The 22912-nt window shown below is 54.0% G+C and overlaps 1 protein-coding gene across 1 annotated transcript in view; it reads right to left on the bottom strand.

Moving 5' to 3' along the window:
* PTK7 (protein tyrosine kinase 7 (inactive)) overlaps window positions 1–22912 on the bottom strand; it is a 62556-nt gene that overhangs the window by 3315 nt on the left and 36329 nt on the right. The window contains exons 2-17 of the mRNA XM_061146754.1: window positions 20700–20987; window positions 20207–20309; window positions 19652–19842; window positions 19410–19560; window positions 17969–18117; window positions 17451–17717; window positions 15465–15598; window positions 15180–15315; window positions 14949–15068; window positions 13506–13655; window positions 13256–13406; window positions 13031–13158; window positions 11526–11729; window positions 10179–10334; window positions 9216–9448; window positions 7965–8045 (exon numbers count right to left, since the gene is read on the bottom strand). Coding sequence (XP_061002737.1) covers window positions 7965–8045; window positions 9216–9448; window positions 10179–10334; window positions 11526–11729; window positions 13031–13158; window positions 13256–13406; window positions 13506–13655; window positions 14949–15068; window positions 15180–15315; window positions 15465–15598; window positions 17451–17717; window positions 17969–18117; window positions 19410–19560; window positions 19652–19842; window positions 20207–20309; window positions 20700–20987 — 2642 coding nt within the window. The remainder of the gene's footprint in view (window positions 1–7964; window positions 8046–9215; window positions 9449–10178; window positions 10335–11525; window positions 11730–13030; window positions 13159–13255; window positions 13407–13505; window positions 13656–14948; window positions 15069–15179; window positions 15316–15464; window positions 15599–17450; window positions 17718–17968; window positions 18118–19409; window positions 19561–19651; window positions 19843–20206; window positions 20310–20699; window positions 20988–22912) is intronic.

Here is a 22912-nt window from a genome sequence, read left to right as displayed (position 1 = left end):
CTATTTTTTGTTGTGAACTACATATAGAAAAGTTCACTAAATATATGTCTACTTTCATGAATAATTATAACGCCCACACTCAGGTAACAGTCATCAAGTTAAAAAACAAAAATCAACAATGCTAGGCAACCCCCCCCCCCCCGAAAACACCCACTGACTCCTTCCGCATCATGAATTCTCCCCTCTTCTCAAGAGGTCATCACCATCCTTCTGAGATAATAATTTCTTGGCTGTTCTTCATAGTTTTACCACTTACACATATGTTCTTCAACAATACAATTCAGTTTTGCCTGTTTTAGAATCAGATAAAGCTGGAAGCACACAAAAATGTGTATCTTTTTTGTGCCTTGATTCTTTCATTTAACATTGGGAGAGTCACCCTTTTTTGGGACATCGTTGTACTGAGTTGTTTTTCATCATAAATATATCATAACTTGTTTGTTCTTTTTTTTAAAGTCTATTTTTAAAATATCTATTTATTTATTTGGCTGTATTGGGTCTTAGTTACCACACATGTGACCTTTAGTTGCAGCATACAAACTCTTAGCTGCAGCATGTGGGCTCTAGTTCTCCCACCAGGGATCAAACCCTGGCCCCCTACATTAGGAGCTCAGAGTCTCAGCCTCTGGAGCACCAGGGAAGTCCCCAAAATTTATTCTTTCTAGGGCCAGAGGACATTTGTGTTTCCACCCCCACCTCCCACACAAATTTTGGCTATTGAGAACACTGCTGCTATGAATGCTCTTATGAGTGTATACACGCGTGAGTTTCTCTAAGATACCTTGCATGGGGACTGTCAGTAGCTTCAGCATTATAAAATAATGCAAAATTATTTTCCAAAGTGTAGAAATAAATAGAATGTAAGAGAGTTGGGGAGATTTTTTGCTGCTACCTTTTTAAAACGTTTGAGCCACGTCCATGTAGTATATATAATAATTACTTGCTGTGCTGTGTTTAGTTACTTAGTCACTTTAGTGGTATCCAACTCTGCGACCCTCTGGATTGCAGCCTGCCAGGCTCCTCTGTCCATTCTAGGCAAGAATACTAGAGTGGGTTGCCATTCTCCAGGGGATCTTCCCAATCTGGGGGATCGAACCCACATCTCCTGTGTCTCCTGCATTGCAGGCAGATTCTTTACCCACTGAGCCACTGGGGAAGCCCATAATAGAACATACTAAATGCAATTATAATTAAGATATATAAATATTTTTAAAATATACATCAATGTACTGAATGCATATTAATTAAGCATCTACTGAATGTCATACAACGGAGTGCTGATGGACTAGAACAGGGATGGCAAGCCTGGGCTCCTGGTGAGAAGGCAGCCTAGGAGGTAAGAACTGGACCTGCAGAAGGGTGCCATCACCTAGGGGGAAGGAAAGCCATGCCAAACAAAGGTAACAACAGAGCGCCAGGGAGTGCTTGTGAAGACCAATGGCCCCTTCACCTCTGTCACCTCATCTAAACCTTGGGAGCAACACTGAGGGACACAGAGAACACGCAGCATCTCCCTGCATATAAAAACAAGGCAACGGAAATGCAAAGAGGTCCCCGTGGCAGGTAATTTACTGGCCAGCGGTGTGTCTCTTCCAGCACAGACACACTCTGCTCATCCATAAGGGAGTAGCCACCCATCACACATGTGATCACAAAAAGACGAGGAGAAGAACATGGCCAGGGAATTCCCTGGCAGTCCAGAGGTTAGAGCTCCCCACTTCTACTGCAGCGGGGCACGGGTTCGATCCCTGATAGGGGAACTACAATCCTACATGCCGCGCAATCCAGCCATAAGAAAAACAGAGAACATGGCCAATGACCAGTATCATCAGTGATCAAGAAAATACTAATTAGACCCAACAAGGTATCATTTGCCATATATCTGATTGTAAAAGGTCAAAAGTCAGCCTCCAGCTTATCTCCAATGGTTCAGAAAAATGCATAAAGATAATAATATACATAGATAGAGACTAATAAAGCAAACTAGGCAAAATAAACAATTGAATCTGGATAAAGGGTCTGCAGAACTTCCTTGAACCTCATTATAGTCTTTTAAGTTTGAAATATCAAAATGAAGTTTCACCAAACACACATACACAGAGGCCACATAAAAAATAATACAGAAACAAAAGCAGCCTGTGTGTGGACCAATGAGAGTATGTCACAGATTAACCAAGGCTGTCTATGGCCATACCAGGGCTTCTTGGGTGGCTCAGCTAAGGAATCTGCCTGCAATACAGGAGCAGCAGGAGACATAGGTTTGACCCCTGGGTCAGGAAGATGCCCCGAAGGAGGAGATGGCAACCCACTCCAGTATTCTTGCCTAGAAAATCCCATGGACAGAGGATTTTCTGTCCATGCGATTTTCTGTCTACCAGGCTAAATGGACAGTCCATGGTGTGGGCTACAGTCCATGGGGTGGGCTACAGTCCATGGGGTCTCAAAGAGTCGGACACGACTAACACGACTGAATAGGCACGCATACACAGCCATACCACCCTGGACACACCAGATACTGTCTGATTATGTTTAGTGTGATTCTTTGTCCCTGAAGTTCAAAAGGGAGCAAAAGTGAATGTGAGTGGTCGAGGGGCTGCTCCCACCTTACCCCTGGTCCCTGTGAGGCAGGCTCCTCAGCTTTGCCACCAGTCCGGGCTGATGCCAAGGCCTGGCCCTCCTGGGTCACCTCATCGGGCAGGGGGCCCAGGAATGGCGGTCTGCCATCAGTGAGGCGAGTGGGAGGTGCTGCCTGTGGACTGGCCCCTCGGCATCCCAGGCTGACCCTGAGCAGCTTCACTGGCCTGGCTCTCAGGGTCACTGCGGGGCAGACAGAGGATCCAAATCCAAACATACGGGCAGCAGGGTCACTCTAAAAGCAGATCTCAGTCTGAGATCCCTGCAGGCTTCGCTGCCCCCACTAGAGGTTTGCTAACTGTGGTCACAACCTATTAGTAGGTCACAAAACCCACTTAGTGAATCTTCGTCAGCATTTTTTTGGGGGGAATTGAAAATATCAAAAAGCATCACACTCGGTAAGGGTCAATATCATTCATGGAAACTTCTTCATATATATACATGTCTGTGTTGCATTGTGATGTAAAAAAAAAAGCGCTTTTTTTTTTTTTTTGCTACTGTGGGTCTCAGTCAAAAAATGTTTAAAAAAACAACGGCAACATCCCTGGTGGTGCAGTGGCTAAGACTCTGTGCTCCCAATGCAGGGGACTCAGGTTTGATCCCTGGTCAGGGAACTAGATCCAATATGCTGGAACAAAGAGTCCATGTGTCACAACTAGCAACTAAAAATAACACATGCCACACCTGAAGATCACATGTGCTGCAGCTAGGACTCAGTCCAATAAAATAAACAAACATTTTAACAAACAAACAAAAACTATCTATACCTCAGCTGTCCAAAACAGTAGCTCCCAACTACTTAAGTTAATAAAAGCTTAATAATGTAAAAATTCAGTTCCTCAGTCTCTCTAGCCACATCCTAAGTGCTCAATAACCCCACAGGGGCTGGTGCTTTCCGCACTGGATAGCACAGGTATGGAATGTTTCCTCCACCGAGGGAAGTTCTATTAGGCAGTGCTGACCCGAACCACCACCAGCCTGGACACGCTAAAGATTCAATATACCGACCGACACTGCACGTGCAGATGGGCTGAACTTGGGCCACAAGCACGAAAGCTCATCTTCCTGGTGCATTTTCTTTATCAAAAGGGAAGCCACGGGACTTCCCTGGTGGCCCAGTGGCTAGGACTCCACACTCCCAAGGCAGGGCGCCTGAGTTCAATCCCTGGCCAGGGAACTAGATCCTACATGCCACAACTAAGAGTTTGCAGGCCACAAGTAGAGATCCCACATGCTGTGTGCCACTACTAACAGCAGGTGCCGACAAATGAAAATAATAATAATTTTTGTTTAAGGTGAAGCCACAAAATCTCTGGAGAGCTTCCAAATGACTGCGTGAGCCAGTGAGGAGAGGTCAGGTCAATGGGTCCACCAGGATGACTGAGACCTCTCGGGTACAGGGCCTGGCAGGGTATCTCCAAGGAAAAGCAGAGACCGTGTTCCCCCAAGAGCTCCGGCTGCCAGGCTGTCATCCTCAGAAAGCCTCAAGTACCACTGGTGGTAAAGAGGCCTCAGAAACGGACACCCCACTTCAGGCGTCAGAACCCCAGGGCACCGTCCAGCCTTGCCTGGTTGTCGGTAAACAGCAGCAAAGGCTTTTGTCACGAGCTCTCATCGGACTCGCCCTCCTCCTCAGCCTGCCCTCTCTGCTCTGGCTCACAAGCTCCTCAATCTACTGCGAGTCATGGGAGCAGAAGAGAGAGAACTTGGCTCAGCGACTAACTTGCTATCTTTCCAGACAAGCAGGGCTTCTGGAAATACTGGCTAAGCGAGGATAGTAAAAGGGAATTCTGTTAACCCCAGCCAAATAAGTGTTTTCTTATTGCTGGGCGAGCCGCCATCGGATGGCCACGGGATTAATCTTCAAACACTGTTACAAAGACTTGCACTTTGGTAAAGACCAGACCCACCCTTCCTTCCAACTTGTATACCCAGGGGGCTTGCCCGAGTTCTGGCCAAGCCCCTGTGACACTTCCGGGGTCTTCCCAGACAGCCGGGGCTTCCCATCCAGCTTCTGACTGCTTAAAGCAAAAGTGGGCAGCAGGTGTACTAGACTGCTCCTGCCCCGTCATTAGTCTGCAGGTGATCCACGAAGAAATCACAGGTTATAGTACTCAGACTTCAAAGCTCCCTTCACCTTATCAACTCTAACAAGCATCACCTACAACCATGCCAATACCTAGGGCCATCATATGTTCTTTTTAAAAATATTTTATGTATTTATTTGGGGTCTCAGTTGCAGTATGCGGGAAATTTAGTTACGGCATGTGAACTCTTAGCTCAGTTTCAGCACGTGGGGATCTAGTTCCCCGACCAAGGATCAAACCTGGGCCCCCCGCATTGGGAGTGCGGAGTCTCAGCCACTGGACCACCAGGGAAGTCCCCGCACACCTTTGATCTCCTCCACTGCTGACCAGGAATCCTCCTGGGACTCCCACCAGCTCACCCATACCAAGCATGGCACTCTCGTTCCAGCTCTAGCTGACCAAGAAGCAGCCTGCCTACCACTCCGCCTCCCTTTAAAACCTGATCGTGTTCTCCCTCCGTCCCCCCCAGGAAGGACCCTAGAAACATAAAGTGGCACAGCGGCTCACCACATTATTAGCACAAGAAAGCATCTACAAGGTTTAATGTGTCTTTCTTAAGGATTTTCATTTTCACAGAATCCCCCAAAGGAAGTTTTTCAAACTACCAGTCAAAACCCACATGGGACCTTCCCTGCTAGTGCTGGGCTGTGCTTAGTCGTTCAGTTGTGTCTGACTCTTTTGCGACTCTTTTGTAGCCCCAGCCAGGCCCCTCTGTCCACAGGGATTCTCCAGGCAAGAATACTGGAGTGGGTTGCCATGCCCTCCTCCATGGGATCTTTCCAACCCAGGGATAAAACCCAGGTCTCCCGCATCACAGGTGGATTGTTTACCATCAGATGGTAAAGCCACGAGGGAAGCCCATGAATACTGCAGTAGGTAGCCTATCCCTTCTCCAGGGGATCTTCCCAACCCAGGGGTCTCCTGCATTGTAGGAGGATTCTTTACCAGCTGGGCTACCAGGGAAGCCCTGCTAGGGCAGTGGATGGGAATCTGCTTGCCAGTGCAGAGGACCCAGGTTCGATCACTGCTCTGGGAAGATTCCACATGCGGTAGAGCAACTAAGCCTATGTACCACAACTATTAAGCCCTGCTGTCAGTTACTGAAACCTACACACCCTAGAGTCAGCAAGGCTCAACCACTGAGCTCACATGCTGCAACTACTGAAACCGAAGAGCCCAGAGCCTGTGTTCCAGGACAAGAGAGGCCACCACAACAAGAAGCCCAGGCACCGCAACTAGAGAGTGGTCCCCACTGTCTGCAACTAAAGAAAGCCCGAGTGCAGCAATAAAGACCCAGCTTAAATAAAATAAATAATTTCTTTAAAAAAAGACCCATATAGTTCTCAAAGCCAGTTTCGTGTGTTAAAAATAAATACAGGATAAGAAATATTACGAGCATCAAATACAGTGTTGTGAAAGCTTAATTCTGGCTTTAGGTGTCTATGTGTGAGGGAGGGGCATGTGCTGGGCCATGATATAAAACGCATTTCTTATAGGAGACTCTAAGCAAAACCATTTCAAGCCACTGTCCTATCCCAGGGCTCCTTAGACCTTAATTAGCTTAAGAATCAGCTGGAGAGCTTATTTAAAAACTTTAGGTCTTCAGATCCCACTTGCAAAGATTCTGCCCTAAGTCTGAGGTATGATCCAGAAATTTACAGTTTTTCGTCCTTCCCCCACCATTCAATGCGGAACACTGTCCTCGGAGAGTGTGGAAACCAACTTATTGAAATTTCCCCATCAAGTTCAAGATGCTCGGGCAACAAAGTGTGCGAGAGATCTTCAGCAAAGGTGGTGATGATTTCAGCCAGAGTCCCTCGGGTCACGTGAAGGAAATAACTGACTTCCTGTCCCTTGCCTACGCCCCTGTCTCAGCCACAACAACATACCTAGGCTCCTCTTCTCCCACCATTCACCTACTTCTTATCCTGAAGACTTGAATTTGAATGGCTTTCTTTGTTCACACTGTCTGTCCACCTAAAGGACACGGACACCTTCAAGGTCTCTTACATCTCTTATGACACTCCTTATGTCTCTTGCTGACTTTTCGTATCTTATCTGAAGTCTGTAAAGCATGTGCTGCACTCATTTACCCAAGCTCTCCCCCCAGATCCTTATGCCCAAGGACGTCCCGTGGTCTCAATTTTGGATCCCCAAGGGCCCTGAGCACCGTGACTGGCCCAGTGATGATTCATTGGTTCCCTGCATGCTCTGGTTTGTGAGCTCTGGGGTCCTGACATCCCACCCAGTTGGCGAGAGCCATCCTGTCCTGCAGTTTCCCATCTCCAGCCACTGCAAACTGTCCTGTGGCTTCTCAGAGACAGAGGCAGGGGCATCACGTCAGGAGGCCAGCTCACTGGCCTTGTCTGGGCCTCAGCAAATTCACCTGTGATGGAAAAAGGTCAGCCTGAAGGTCACAGAGCTGCTCCTGCAGAGAGATGGAGGGCAGCCAGGGATCCCCCCACCCCCCTGCCTGATCAACCAGCCACACCTTGCCATGACCCGGGTCAGCCTCCAGGCCGGGAAGAGTCACCCGGAAAGGAGGCCCAGCAGTCTGCCTCCCTGCCCTGAGCTTTGCTTCCTTATGTGGTGACATCACCGTCACCGTGGACACAGAATACCTGGTCACATGGAAGCGGGGAGGGGGAAGGGGAGGGGAGGAGGCGGCGGGCAGGGGGAGCTGGGCACAGAAGGCATGGTCCGAGGCAGACAGGGGCCCGCAGGAAGCGTTCCCTTCTTCACTGTTTCAGCCCAGGTCTGTGTCTCCACGGGGCCCCGGCCAGGGCTCTGTGCCAGAGGCAGGAGGAGAACCGGAAGGAAAGGCTGGGCAGCCCACAGCCCGGGTGAGAGCAAAAGCGTGAAAACCACAGGCGGCGAAACCCTGGCAGCCTGTCCACACCCCGGGGGGATGAGGGAACACGCCCAGCCCCGCCGCCCTGAGACGCCCGGGCTGCCGGCTGCCCCTTCAGCTCAGCGCCCTCTGCAGGCGTCCTGCTCCAACGGCCCGGGGCCAAGGGTGGCGCAGTGGGGCCACATAGGGTGGCTCACAGGCTCCGACCGGTCACTTAATCCGCCTCAGCCTCGGTGTCTTTACCCACCACAGGGAAGTGTCGCCATCCCGGAGGATCGCCGTGATCCCCGAGTGCTCACCCGGGGGCCTGGCCCGCGGGCAGCGCCCGACCAGGGCGCCTGCTAGAGGACTGCCCGGCTCCCAACCCCCGACTCCACCCCCATCACCCTCACCTTCTGCTTTGTGCTGAGGGGCTGCGACTTCAACTTCTCATCCTTGCTCTTGGAAATCCTCAGGAACTGTTTAAGGTCTCCCTGAGCAAAAAACCCAGCATCTCTGTCAGATCACAGCCCAGGAAGTGTCCCCCCAAAACCCAACTCAGCGGGTGCTCACAGGGTGCCTGCCCGGGGGGAGGGGGTGGAGGACCCCCGACCTGAATGCCCGACCCTCAGCCCAGACCCCTCCCCATGGGGAGAGTCCAGTGGCAACTAAAACTTAGAGGAAGCGTCTCTTAGAACAGTGGTCCCCAGGCTTTTCGGCACCAGGGACCAGTTTTGTGGAAGACAAGTTTTCCCACAGACTGGGAAGGGATGGTTTCAGATGGATTCAAGCACATTACGTTTATCATGCACTTTCTTTCTACCACGGTTACATCAGCTCCACCTCAGATCATCAGGCATCAGATCCCGGAGGTTGGGGACCGCTGTCCTAGAAGCTCCCGGTCAGAAAGGGAGGAGGACAGTCATTGCTGCCCTGGGGGTAGCCCCCAGATGGGCAGGAGAGGATGCCCCTGTCCTGAGAGCGCCAAGAGGAAAACAGCCCCTGACCTGCGGTCTTCACAGACCCCAGACAGGAAAGCCTTGTCCTCCAGACATAACAAAGACAGGACTCTCGCAGCAGAAACACGCACAGAGCGCTCGTAAGCCCTTGCTCGTGGAAGGACGAGGGTCACGCCTCGCCCTTCCTGCACCCAAGCTAGACAGTCTGCCACACAGCCGTTTTTGAGGACCCAGGGGACTAGACCCAGTGAGCCCGGGACTGAAGAGTGAGGGGCAGGGCTGGGCAGCACCAGCGGGAAGAAAGAGAAGGCCGGTGGCTAAGCGAACACTGTCCCTCCAGGGGCACCGGCTGCAGGGAAAGAAGGAAAGCCAGGTTCTCCTTATGTTTATTCTCAAGGGCTGACAGGCCCTGGGGAGAGTGAAAAATGACAAAGCAAAGAAAACCAGAGTCAGGGAAAAGGGCCTGGAAGGCATCCATGCCATTGGGCTGAGGAAGAAGCTGGAAGAAAACTGGAACCAAACCCCAGACAGGGGGCCAGCAGATGGGAAATGGGGTGAGGGTTAAGGAAAGGCGGGGTCGGAATTGGGGGAACAGGAGGCTGAACATCTCACGGTGGCGACAGCAGGCTCCCATCGGTGCCCTCCACCCCCTCACGTCAGGGCACTGCCCCCGCCCGAGACTGCCAGGGCGCCCCAGCAGCATACCAGGTCCACGTACTCCAGCACCATGTAGTGGGGCTCAGCCTCGCGGCACAGCCCCAGCAGCCGCACCACATTGGCGTGGTTCAGCTTCCCAAACATCTCGAACTCCCTCCGGAAGTCCAGCTGCTGCTGCTCGTCCCGGCTCTGCAGGCTCTTCACGAGCACCAGGGTCTCAGGCAATCCTTCCTCCAAGCCCTGCGCCTTCGCCAGGAACACCTCCCCAAACTCGCTCTTGCCTGTGGGCACAGGACTGAGTCAGCCAGCTGAGGATGCCCCTGACCTGGGAGGCACCTGGCCGGGGTCACACACGGGGGTGTCTCTCTGCTCCTGCCCAGCTAGACCGGGCAGTGGCCCCGGCCCTGTGTGTAATTCTGAGCGAACCACTTCCCCCTCTTCCCTGGGATTGGCAGTCTCTAACAGTGAAATAAAGGGGTCAGATTAACAGTATTTTCTAGAAAGTTGTCTGTATGAGAATTTTAAGTGATTCACCGTTAACACGTCTTACTTCTGAACTTGAACCTATACTCATAAAACACAGATCCATAACTTCTCACAGTTTTTCCTACAACTAAGCTTGTTGTTTCTGTTCAGTCACTCAGTCGTGTCTGGCTCTTTGCGACCTCATGGACTGCAGTACTCCAGGCTTCCCTGTCCTTTACTATCTCCCGGAGTTTGCTCAGACTCATGTCCATCGAGTCAACAGAGCTCAATTTTTTTTAAAGGTGAGAGAAAGTCAAACTAAAGAAAACATCAAGTGAATAATACACAGGAACGACAAAAATCTCGGGGGTGAGGTGTGGACAACGGGCACACGGGGGACCCACTGGGCCAGGTCACCCTGATGCTCCCTCTGTTTCTGAGGTTCTGGGCTTCAGGGGCTCCAGAGGCACCAGCCCCTGGTGCAGCCTGAAGGCAGACCTGGAGCCTGTAGTTAAGGAGGGGGTGATGGCGGCCATGGCAACACACCCAGCGTGGTGATGGGCTGCAGGCTGGCCCGTGGGAAGTGCAGCTTGTCACTCGTGCTGTGGCGCTTGCTGGTGGCAGCAGAGCCAGAGCCCAAGCTGGTCAAGGCCACCTCCTCCTGGATCTCAGCCGAGGGCTGTCCGTTCTGCAGAGGACCGCCTGGCAAGAGAGGGAGAGAGGGAGTAAGGATGAGACTAGCCACCATGGGGAATGCAATTCTTTGCCACAATCTCCCACTTCCAAAGGGGTCCAATCCTAGCGATCTACACAAAGTCCACACACAATTCGCTCAATGAACTGAAGGGGCTGGGGCGAGGGAGCCCAGCACCCCTTAGGGTCTGACCACTTATTGACACAGCCCGTTACAGCCTTTGAAAAGAGACAGCACCAGTCTCAGCTGAGTCACTGGTCCCTGGACAGCCTGGTGACATAAGGGTTTTTGCTTTCCTAGGGTCTCCTAGACGCAAAGCTCTAAACAGGCACAAAGGGACAATCACAACAAGGGAAACCCCAGTCCTGCTCCTGAACCCCTAAAGTGATAGGGGAGACCCAGCCGTGTCCCTAGGGGGCTCCCAGTGGAGGAGAGGAAGAGTAGGAGGAGGGAAACAGGCAGACAGAGCCCCCCACCCCACCCCGGGAAACTCAAGACTAGCGGAGGGAGAGACAAGCTATGCAAAGAAACACTAACGCATATGAGCCAGGTTGCTCAGAAGTGGAGGCCCTGGGAATCAGCCAACTCGAGGGGGCGGGTGGAGGGGTGGGGGCTGGAAGTGAAAGTCGCTCAGTTGTGTCCGACTCTTGGTAACCCCATGGACTATACAGTCCATGGAATTCTCCAGGCCAGAATACTGGAGTGGGTAGCCGTTCCCTTTTCCAGGGTATCTTCCCAACCCAGTTTTCGAACCCAGGTCTCCCGCATTACAGGCGGATTCTTTACCAGCTGAGCCACCAGGGAAGACCAAGAATATTGGAGCAGGTAGCCTATCCCTTCTCCAGGGGATCTTCCCAACCCAGAAATCAAACCGGGGTCTCCTGCATTGCAGGTGGATTCTTTTACCAGCTGAGCTACCAGGGAAGCCCTATACTGAAATTATGCCTGTGGTTTAGAACTGCAGGGAAAAGGCACGGAAACACAGGAAGCTAGCCCGAGAATCCAATGAGGAAGACTTGAGCCAGGCTGCCCAGAAGCGGAGGCCCTGGGAATCGGCCAACCTGGGGGCGGGGCTTGAGCGGGGGAAGGGGGTGGGTGCGGCTCTGCTTTGGCTCCAACTGCTGCACTTTCCTCCACGGCCACGGGAGGGCGCTTAGCACCTGCGCGAGGCACCGCCTCCCTCCTCCAGGGCCCCTCACCGTTGAGGCACTCCATCTCTGGCTCCTCGCCCTCCGGCTGCTTCTGAAGCCGCTTGGCCTTGCAGCGCTTCTTGCAGTAGAACATGAGGCCCAGCACGGCGATGATGTAAGCCACAGCGGCGCCCACCGACAGCCCGATGGTCTGGATCATCTTGTAGGGGGGAGGGCTGCCCGGGCCCTCGGATTCCTCCAGCACCGGCTTGTCTGCGAGAGACACAGGTGTGGGCAGGGGCCACTAGAGCAAATCCAGCCCCACTGCTCTACCGCCGCTCTCCACTGCACACATTCAACAGCCTCCCGGACTACTTGATGCTCTGTCCAGGCCGGAGCGCCCGGGGAGGGTCACCCCCATCACTGGCTTCAACAAGGGCCAGTTCCTGGGGGCCCATGAGGCCAGAGGGAGCTCTGCAGGATTTGAGTGGTTTCCAGACTGGTTCTGCACCCAGACACAAGCCCGGACCACGCATCAGAAGCACACCACAGTCGGCCCCATCACAAATCCACACCATAGTTAACAAGCTTCCTTAGTGACTTGAAATCTTGAGCTGCACATGGGAACTTCTGGTTTAGAACCCCAGCCATTACCCAGCACAGAACAGGTTCAAGAAACACTTTTCCAGAAGGAATCGTCTAGTCTACAGGCTTTCAGTGGCCTTGGGTGCCATGGAGAAAGAGGTGCCAGGCAGGAGAAAGGCCCAAGGCGGGAGGCCATGCAGGATCCCCCAGTTTGCACACACACCCAGAGGCTTCAACCAAGAGGCCACCACTTCGCTTTACCCATTTAAAGTTCCACGGAAAATCCTGTCTAAAAAACCAGTTCTGGGACTTCCCTGGTGGTTCAGGGGCTAAGACTTTGCACTCTCAAATGCAGGAGGCCCAGGTTCCCATCCTGGTCATGGAACTCGGTCCCACATGCTGCAACTAAGACTTGGCACAGCCAGATAAAGTAAAAAAAAAAAAAAAAAAAATTTAGAAAATCTGTTCTGCAGCTGAACCAAAAAAGTCTGAAAGCCTCTTGTTCAAACCACTCCCATCTTAACAGAAAAAAAAAAAAAAAGGAAATACCGTCCTGAAGAGCCAGGCATCAGGAGAGGTCAGGCAGGCCCAAACCCCGAGGCCCAGGCCCTACTCAGGCCTTTCACCTTTCACCCTCTGGGTCTCCAGGGCAAAGGAACCGCGTGCTGCTGCAGCCTGGCCTCACCCTCTCCCCACCCACCCAGGACCACGAGGACAGACCTGGGAGGAAGCATCTAAAGACAAAAGCACCCCCCACTGCCACAGGCTCACACACCCCAGCTGTGGAAGATGTAAATAACAGCCCAGGTCAGGGCAAGGAACCTGAGACTGACTGTGTGGTGGCCCCAGGAGGGGACCCCGCTGAATCCCCGCCCCCGTCGCAAAAACCGGTTCCAGTGCCTTTTGCGGTATGGGGCTAAGGAGAACAAGGATGAGAAAGAAATCGGGCCCCCCACTTCCCGTGCAAGACAGCCCTGCGGGCCCCATACCCACGACGTAGAGGGGGGCCTCCGTGTGCTTGATGTTGCAGCTGTTGCCTGCGATGCAGGTGTAGCGGCCCGAGTCCTCGGGGGCCACGTCGTGGATCACCAGGGAGCCATTCTGGAAGATGTGCATCCTGCCGGGAGAGAAGCCCCGGCGTTGCCCACCTGGCCGGCTCCCGGGAGCCTGAGCTGCAGGGGAGGCAGCGGGGTGGGGAGGAGGAGACAGCCTACCTGGGTCCCAGCTTGGTGGGGTCCAATATGCGATCCTTGCCCTTCCACTGAATGAGCGGCTTGGGGTCCCCCTGTGCCTCGCACCGCAGCAGGGCTGTGTGGCCCTGGTACACGGTCGTGCGCTCCGGCTCCACCTTGAAGGTGATGAACACTGGATGGGAAGAGCCCGACGAGGGGCAGGGAACAGTGAGCAATGGGGCTGGCGGGGTGCAGGCCGCGGCCCCAGCCCCCGTGCCCGGCATGGTCGCACCTGCCACGGTGAGCTGGACGTGGGCGCGGATCTGGCCCTGCAGCCCGTTGGAGGCGATGCAGGTGTAGTTGCCAGCATCGTCACGGGTCACCCGGGAGAAGTGCAAGGTCCCGGCATTGTCTGTCACCCACTCTGGGAGGCTGCTCCCATCTGCAGGGGAAATACGGGGGAATGATGGGCTGGACCAGAGTCCCATGGCAGTCAGCAATGCCTTCAGTCACTCACCTTCACTTGAAAACATGCCATTGTTCCAGCCTACCCATAGACAAGGTCCAAACTCCTGAACCAGGGGTCGGGAGTCCCTGTTACTCACTCTTTTTCTAATTTTCCAACCTTGCCTCCTTCTTATTGCCCTGTATAACTCTCCACTTCCAGCAAACTGGAATGGCGTGGAATTTGCCCTGTTCTCACCATCACTGCCTGTCACTCCCTACTCCTAGCAAATAGTCCTGCTCTTTGCCACTGTCCTGCCCATTTTGAGCCTCATCCCCCACAGAATGCTCCCCCAGACACCTGAGCAGAGAGGGCCCACTTGCTTCTCAGAATTGATAACCTCACTCTCTAACTCTTCACTATTAATGGGAACGTAAAAGCCCTTTAAAAAACAATTTGGCCATTCACATCAAGGGTTGTAAAAATGTGCCTACCCTTTTATACATAATTATTCCATTTCTGGGAATCTTTCCCAAAGGAAATAAACCCAAATCCAGAAAAAACCTCACCATAAAGATGTTTATTGCAGCAATAAAAAAAAAGACAGACAGTGAGAGAAACAGTGAGAGGGAAGGAGAAAGGGAGGGAGGATGGCTAACAACCCAGATGTCAGACATTTAGTGAATACTTAAGTAAATTACAGTGAATCCAACTATTAGAATATTATGGTAATCATCAAAACCAATGGTCCAATGTTTATGTATAAAAACATGGGGAAATGCTTGATAATGTTAAGCAAAAAAAAAAGATAAAATTACATACAGTTATCTGCATCGTCCATTTCTATAGTAAGCATGACTTAGTCATGGAAGTGTAGTAAGTGAAAATTAGATGTACAGTAAAACTGCTATGTAAAAACACAAAGATGTACATAGAAAACGGTACACACCCAGAGATGATTGATGGTGGGATTATGCATTATTTTTTCCCAAAGTTTTCTAAAGGATTACTTTTATGTTGGAAAGGATGACTGTTTTGGAAAGGGAGGACTTTACGGCCCTGTCTGGACCAATCCAATCACTTGGTGCCTTGAATGATCCTATGCATTGTCTAATGCTGCAACCTGACCTCTTTTGTGTCTGGCTTTCTTCTTCTAACTGGACTATAAAGCGGCCCCTACCTTTCTTGTCTGTCCCGCAGTACCAGGCACTCAACTGTGCCTGAGACAAGCACACGTCTGCCCAGTGGACCGTCTGCCCACCCCCCACCCCACGCCCACAGGGTACCCACCTGCCCGGACCCACTTAATAGTGGGCTTCTCTCGGCCCGTGGCTGAGCAGGGCACTGTGGCCTCCTTGTCGAACTCCATGCACTGCTGTGGCCGCGGTGGTGGTGTGAACTTGAGCTTTTCTGTTTCAGGAGCGGGAAAGGGGAGGGGTTGAGGTGGCAGGCCTGAAGATCCCGGACCCCGCGGTTCCCTCCCCGGTCCTCTCCTGCCCGTCGGGCCGGGCGCCAGCTCACCCAGTACTTGGACGCGGGCCTGGGCCTCGATGCTGCCGGCGGGCGTACTGCTCACGCAGCGGTACCAGGTCCCGTCGTACACCTCCACGCTGTTGATGCGCAGGGTCCCATTCTTGAAGACCTCGAACCGCGAGTCCTGCAGCACAGGAGACGTGCCCAGGAGTGGGTCTCCACCTGCCCCCCACCAGCCTCTCCCTGCGGCTGCCTCGGGGGAAAGTGCACCGGGGAGCTGAGCACAGAGGACTCCAAGACCCCCAGCCCCCCAGCAGCAACCCTCATCCTCACCTCGGAGATGAGCATCTGGTTTCTGTACCAGAAAACTGTGGGTTTGGGTGTGGCCTGGGTCAGGCAATGCAAATAGCCTGGCTTGCCCTCCTCCAACTGGCTGTCCTGGGGCTTCTCCAGCCACGTGGGCACCGCTTAGAGGGACAAGGAGGAAACAGAAGGTTGATCAACAAGTCCCCAAACCCCATGGATCCAATCCTAGGAAATTCTAATTACCCACCTCCCCCAGGCCCTGAGTTTAGAAACCCTATCTGCTCCAGTGATAACTGCATGACCCCTTAGTGAAGGCCCAGGTACGAGAACCTTCCTTACATTATCTTAGTTCAGGGCCACAACAAACCCCTGATGTATGCATTTCTATACCCATTTTACAGATAAGAAGACAGCGGTTCAAAGAAATAATGATTTCTAATGCATGATAGAGGATTGAAAACTCTGGTCTGCATGGTTCCAGAATCCTTGCTTTCTTATACCAGAACCCTCCAAGGCTCTGTCCTCGAATTTCTGTTCTGTTTTGGCTAAATACTCCCTGGAACAATGGCCAGTTCATGGGCTTCAATACTATCCAAGTAGATGAGTCCCAAACCTAGAGCCTGGCTCCTGACCTCCCCCATGAACCTCAGACCTGCAAATCCTATTGGCGTCTCCAGCTGGATATCTAACAGGCACTTCAGGCGAAAGAGAATGCTTGATTTCTCCCCAAACCTGCTCATCCTAGTTTCCTCTCGGTAAACAGCACCGCTATCCAGCCAATTGTAGAGGCCAAAAACTTAGCCGACTTCTCTCTCTAAGGCTTTCCCTACCACCCCACCCAATCACATTCGTTCTACACAAACCCCATCTACCTCAGCTCTAAAATGTATCCCAGGACTTCCCTGGTGGTCCAGTGGCTAAGACTCCGTGCTCCCAATGCAGGGGGCCCAAGTTCAATCCCTGATCAGGGAACTAGATCCCACATGCCACACAGAGACTCAATATCTAGCATGTCACAACTGCGACCCAGTACAGCCAAATAAATAATTTTTTTAAGAAATAAAATGTAAAAAAAAAAAAAAAAAAGAAATAAAATGTATCTGAACTTCACCACCTCTTGCCTCCACCGCTATCACCTCTGCTCAAGTCCCTTCAATATCTCCCCAAGATAATTACGGTCATCTATTAACTGCTTTCCTGTTTAGAGTCTTGTCCCTAACAATCTAGTCTTCTCGAAACAGCCAGAGTCATCTTTTGAAAATGTTGCACTGAGGCTCAGTCCCTGCAAGGACTTCTCATCCTCTGACTTGGTGGAGCAGACTATGTATAAAGAAGCCTGTAAACAGTCCTCCCGTCCCTTGCATCTCTTTATAATGTGACGTTGCAGCTTTCAAAGCGGAATCTGGCTGAGATTCTAGATTTCCCAGCTCCCAGGATCGCTCCACGGCACAATGCTACACCTTCTCCAGGTCGTGGTTGTGACTCACTGGAAAGTCAGTTCTTTGTAGAGATTTAGCGAGTATAACAACAAATAAAGTGATTACAACCTATAACTGTCCATATCACCTTCCCAATAAGGAAAAGAAGTGTTTTTTATCCACTTCACTGATCTTTCTGACCATCCCGTAGGGGAGGTAATGCGTTATCAGCTCTATTTTAATAGATGAGGAAACTGAGCCCTAGCAAAGCAGATGACTCTCTATCATGGTCACCTTGTGGACTGGGGACAGAGCGACCCGGGTCTCTAGACTCCCGCTCCCATGCCCTGTCCACTGCAGCCAGAGGACCACTTTCAGGGAGGGCTGTAACCCCAACCTCTGTGTCTGGCTCACCACCCTCCACTCCACTATCACTGTCCAGCAGAGGAATGGTTCCCAAGCCAGCAGGGCTCAAGCTGAAGGGGTACCTCAGGAGAGCTCCAGGGGTGACTCTGAGCATCATCACAGCCAGAGCCCAAGACTCCCTGGGACCTGGGCTCCTCCCCTCCTCGCCCTTCAGGACACAGGTGCTTACTGGCCACGGTGATGTTGACATCCTGTCGCCGCTGACCGGCCAGGTTGGCCGCATGGCAGGTGTAGACACCAGCATCGCTCTCAGCAGTGCTGGCAAACACCAGCTCGTGGCCCTGCTGGTAGACCCTGCCGTGGTCGGGCAGCCGGGCTCCTGCGTGCTCCCACCACACACTGGGCTCCGGCAGACCCTGGGGGGGTGGGCAGGCCACACGCTCCTCGCTGCCGGCCGTGAACACCCGTGGCTCAAATGGTGGCATGTCTTCAATCTCTGTAGGGACAGGAGCAGACAGCTGGGTTACCACGGGGTCCAGGACACCTGATGTTCTCCGTAGCGCACTTCCCCGTTCCCAGCACCAGCCTTCCCCGGGACCCTCAGCACCTCCTCTTCCGATCCCAGGCATCTTCTTCCTCCCTCCGCCCTCCAAGCTGCTCTGAATAGGAAACATGAACCTAAACCTCTACATGGCCAACAACGCTGAAGGCAGCCCCCACCTCAGCACCCCAGACCCTCGGACTCACCTGCCAGGTGGAGCGTGGCCTCCAGGACGACGGGAGGGCCCCTCTGGCCCTGGCCTATGCAGCGGTAGACCCCTGCATTGCGCGGCCGGACCTGGGTCAGCTGCAGGGACCCGTTGGCAAACACCGTGGCTCTGCGGAGGTGTGGGGGGCTGAGGAGGGGAGAGACTGATGTTGGCAAGGAGTGGCCCAGGGGCCTCGCCCCAGAAGGGAGCCAGTGGAACCCCGTCCTGTGCAGGCCAGCTACGCAGGAAAGAATCGGCCAGGAACAGGGCAGAGAAAAGGAAGCCGACACACCGTGCATGTGCGTGCATGGCGTGCATGCATTTGTTCATGTATGTGGGGAGTGTGTATTTTAACTACAAGAGACGCGGCTTTGGGGCAGCCAGGCAGCAGCGGTGTGAGTGAGAGGAATCAAGGAGTCGACGTGCACCTGTGGAGACGGGGGCCACCTTCCCAGGGAGTCGAGATAAGCCTGCTGGTAGAGCAGAAGCTCCAGCATCGGAAGCCCTTCAGCTGTACCAGACAGACCACAGGTGACGTCCTCAGGGCTGCAGCCGAGTGGGATCCCCGCCCCCAGCCTGGGGAGCCACACCTCCAAGGACCACAGCCACGCCTGGCACCACCAAGGAGCTCTCTGCTCTCTAGGGCCTGGATGAGGACAGAAGTGTCCCTGTGGGGGGCCTGACACTTCCCAGCAACTTCTGGACATGTTTGCTTCTTCCAAAAAGTGTGTGTGTGTGTGTGTAAGGTGTCTTTACCATCTGGGACCTAAATGTTTGCTTCTTCCAAAAAGTAACTCTGTGTATGTGTGTGTGTGTGTGTGTAAGGTGTCTTTACCTTGTGGGACCTTCTTGTCCAAAAAGTAACTCTGTGTGTGTGTGTGTGTGTGTGTGTGTGTAAGGTGTCTTTACCTTGTGGGACCTTCTTATCCACAATGTGATCACCCAGGTTCCCCGTGTCCCTCCACTGACCCCCATCCCAAAAGACCCATGCGGGCAGAAGTGGGGGAGGCACGAGTCACCACGGGCTCACACACTGTGTCTGCGGGAACTGGGAAAAGAGGACCTTCCGGAGACAGACGGGTCCCTTTGTTGGGCTCACTTTGTAACAGGAAGACATTCTACTGCCACCTGCTGGAAAGCTGAGGTTATTCCACGCATAGATCTAGGATACCTGTGGTAAGAACCTCACTCCCTTTTAGAGGTTCTTTAAGATCCTTTAAAGAACAACCTATAAAGAATCCACCTGCCAGTGCAGGAGACATAAGAGATGTGGGTTCAAACCCTGGGTTGGGAAGATCCCCTGGAGGAGAGTTCAGCAACCCACTCCAGTATTCTTGCCTGGAAAATTCCACAGACAGAGGAGCCTGGCGGGCTATAGTCCACAGTGTCGCAGAGTTGGACACGACTGAGCATGCATGCACACACTTTTAACGTCTTACCGGCTGCGGTTAGTGATGGCGGTCTCATCCTCAAAGACCCACTGCAGGCTCGGGGGAGGCTGGGCTGAGAACTGACAGTGGAACATGGCCTCCTCATTCCTTGCCACCACCACATCCTGGGGTGCCAGGACCACCCTGGCAAAGCTCTCATCTGGGGTGGGGGAGGCATGGACACGTGAGCAGGCGAGGTGGGCAGACCCCTTCCCCATCCCCAGCTCCCCACCCCCCACCCCCGGGCTCACCAGCGATGCTCAAGGTGAAGTTCTGGCTGCTGCAGGCCTGGCCAAAGGCATTATGGGCACAGCAGGAGTAGACGCCGCTGTGCTCAGGGCCGGCAGGCCGGAGGGTCAGGTTTCGCTCCTTGCTGCTGACCGTGTGGTTGCTCTGACCGTCAGAGAGGGCGCTCCCATCTCGGAACCACTGGTAGGTGGGCCTGCGGGGGCCCGAGCGGGTCAGCAGCGGGGGGTGGGGGAGGGGGTGTTCTCAAGTGGCCGGTAGGAAGGATGCAAAACCAGTCAGGGCTAGACCCCTCAGTTTACACATGGGGAAACTGAGGCCTGGAGAGGGACGGTGACTTGCACAGAGGCACACCACCCCGGGGGCAGAATCTGGTGGAGATCCTAGATTTCCCAGCTCCCAGGATCGCTCCACGGCACAAGGCTGCCGCTTCTCCAGTGACCAGGGCCCAGGGTGGAGCAGCATGTGGGCAGGGTGGTGGCAGAGCCCCCAGTTGGGGGAGACAGGTCTGCCAGTCAAGAATAATCACCCTTTCCCTCCCCTCCCCAAAGTCTCCTTACCGAGGGTGCCCGTCGATGTGACAACGCAGCGTGACCTGGGTCAGGGGCTGGATTGCAGCTTCCGAGGCCGGATGCTTCAGGACCACGGGACCGGTCTCGAGCCCTGGAGCGGAGGCCAAGGTTGCAGCATGAGGGGCGTGGGGCAGAGCAAGGGAGGGAGCACAGAAGGAAAGGAAGACAAGCAGGAAAGGCCGGAACCTGGAGGCTCGGGGGCCAAGCGACACGGGGCCACCCTGCCTCATAGCTCCTGCCATTTGCAAAACTATCCAGCAGATCACTGGGTCCAAGACTTGAAGGGGGAAGAAAATAACCCTTGGAAAAATTAAAACTTTCAACTTCCTCCTGTCCATACATGCAGAGAGCTGACCTCAGTTGCATTCTCCCTGCCCCATTCAACTGGAGATGGGAGGCGCTGCGGCAAAGGAGGGGGTCCCCCCACAGGGTTCAGGAACTGAGGGTCTCGCGGGGGCAGACCTAGCCCCCCGGCTCTCACATTTGATGTTGAAGGAGGCATTGGCGCTGCGGGCCTCTTCTCCGGTGACCTCATCCCGAGCCACACACTGGAAGGCTCCCGAGTCCTGCAGCCGGTCCACAGCTGCGAAGCTCAGGCTGCTGCCCTGGGTGAAGCGCCGCTCAGTGTCCTGGACGGGGGCCCCGTCCAGCAGCCAGAACACGTGCACTGGGCCCGGGGCCTCAACCTCACAGCGGAGCAGCGCCCGGCGCCCCTGCAGTGCGTCCTGAGAGGACGGCTCCTTGATGAAGACAACGGCCGCCTGGGCACCTGCGGGTGGGGAACACGGGAAAGACGGGGTCGTGGGGAGCTACAGCCACGGTCCGAACGCGGGCCGCCCATCGCCCTATACACAGGAGGCGTCCAACAAGTGCAAGTGAGAAGGATCATGAGACCCCCAACTGTTTACTGAGGAACGTTTACACTGTGCTGGGTACTCTGCGGGAAACAAAGACGCAGTACCCTCCAGGGGGCTGGTCTGGAGGGGGGGACACAGGATAAAGGCAAAACTCATGAATGATGTGGGCAGTCGGTGTCTCTAGAATGCTGAAGTGGGAGGGAGCCCCAAGGCTGGAGGAGGGAGGGGGTTAATGTTACATAGGACCCTCCCGAGAGGAAAAAGAGTTCGGAGCTATGGGATCAGATCACAGGAGATGCTGGACCGAGTGGGGAACATTAACAAGCAACCCTGCCTGCCATCTTCAGAACCCAGGTCACAGAGCAGAGCTAAATCATGATCCAAAGAGCTTCTCAGAAGGATTACTGGCTCTCACACACCCTCTGAGGGTCCAGCATCAGAGGTGGCCACAGGTCAGAAGCGGGGGCTCTGAATCCCACCCACAGATGCTCCGCAGTCCAGCATTTCCCAGGGGCGTCTCTGGGAGAACCCGTCCCATCACAGGAGAAGCCAGTATTCTCTGGATCTGGTGTTATTCCCCATGACATGCCGGGGCCACCCCACCTCCTACTCTCCAATCCCAGGGGTCCATCTGTGTCCAAGGCTGGCTCTTCTGGGCTAACTGAGAGGTGAGCTAAGTGGTCCCAGGTTTCCCCCACCAGCTCTGGCCGGGACCAGCACCCTCACAGAAAGGGGCCCTGCAACCAAAGGTGGAACCAAACAAAGGGGCGGGTGAAGGGCCTGGGCAGAGCAGCAGATGGGCGAAGGAGGCGGAGGGCAGGGCCGGGCAGGTGGCACGGTTGCCGCACAGGAATAACACACGGGGCTTTGTTCCTGGCCTGCGTGGGCGCCCAGCTGGGGCCTGGAGCTTCGGGGCCCGGAACACCCGCTGCGGGGGGGCGGGGAAGGGTGGGTGATGGCACAGGGCGGGATGTGCCACCCCTCCAGGGAGGGGAAACAGGCCACCTGGGGCTGCTACGTGAAGAAGCAGGCTCTGCCTCTGGCCAAACCGGGCCCGGCAAGGGCAGGAAGGGAGAGACTAATGGAGTCCTGCATGCCCCTTCCCAAACCACTGGAGCTTCCTTCCAAGTCCCTGGGCACGGCAGGGGGAGTGGTTCTCTGGGCCACAAGAACCAGTCTCCTCATAAAGTCAGTGTCAAGGAGACTTCCCCGGTGGTCCTTGGGACTCTGCCCTCCCAATCTGGAGGGCCTGGGTTCCATCTCTGGTCAGGGAAATGGATCCCGCCTGCCTCAGCTAAGACCCAGAACAGCCAAATAAATAAAAATATTAAAAAAAAAAAAAAAAGCGAGCATCAAGACAAGCCCAGGATCCCCCAGGGCTAGGTCCAGAGGAGGGGCTGCCCCTGATGCTGGGCCATCTCCCAACATTCTTGATCTGCAGTCAAATGCTCTACCCCTGAGCTACACCCCCTGCCTATCTCCCAACATTCTAAAGGGACCTGCATGCAAAGACACACGGCGCTGAAAGGGGCTGGGCGCCCCCCAAATACTTCTCAGCAGGTTCCTGCTGACTCACTGGATGGGATAATTCTCCACCACGCTGGGCTATCCCATCCACTGTGCCAGTCAGCAAAGCTGCCCCCAGTCACCCTCACAACCCAAACACCCCCACTCGCTTCCAAACACTGCACTGGAGTGCGGTCCCTGCCCTCCCTAAGCAAGCTGGTTGAGTCAACTGAGGTCCAGAGAGATGAAGGGATTTGCTCAAGATCAAATAGCTCATTTGTGGCAGAGCTGGGACCGTGACCCAAGGAGCCTGACTCCATACCCACACCAC

Source organism: Dama dama, chromosome 7, assembly GCF_033118175.1.
Source record: "Dama dama isolate Ldn47 chromosome 7, ASM3311817v1, whole genome shotgun sequence".
In the NCBI taxonomy this organism is placed as follows: domain Eukaryota; kingdom Metazoa; phylum Chordata; class Mammalia; order Artiodactyla; family Cervidae; genus Dama; species Dama dama.
The sequence above is the reverse complement of the archived record's forward strand: the minus strand, read 5'-3'. Positions and strand labels throughout refer to the sequence as shown.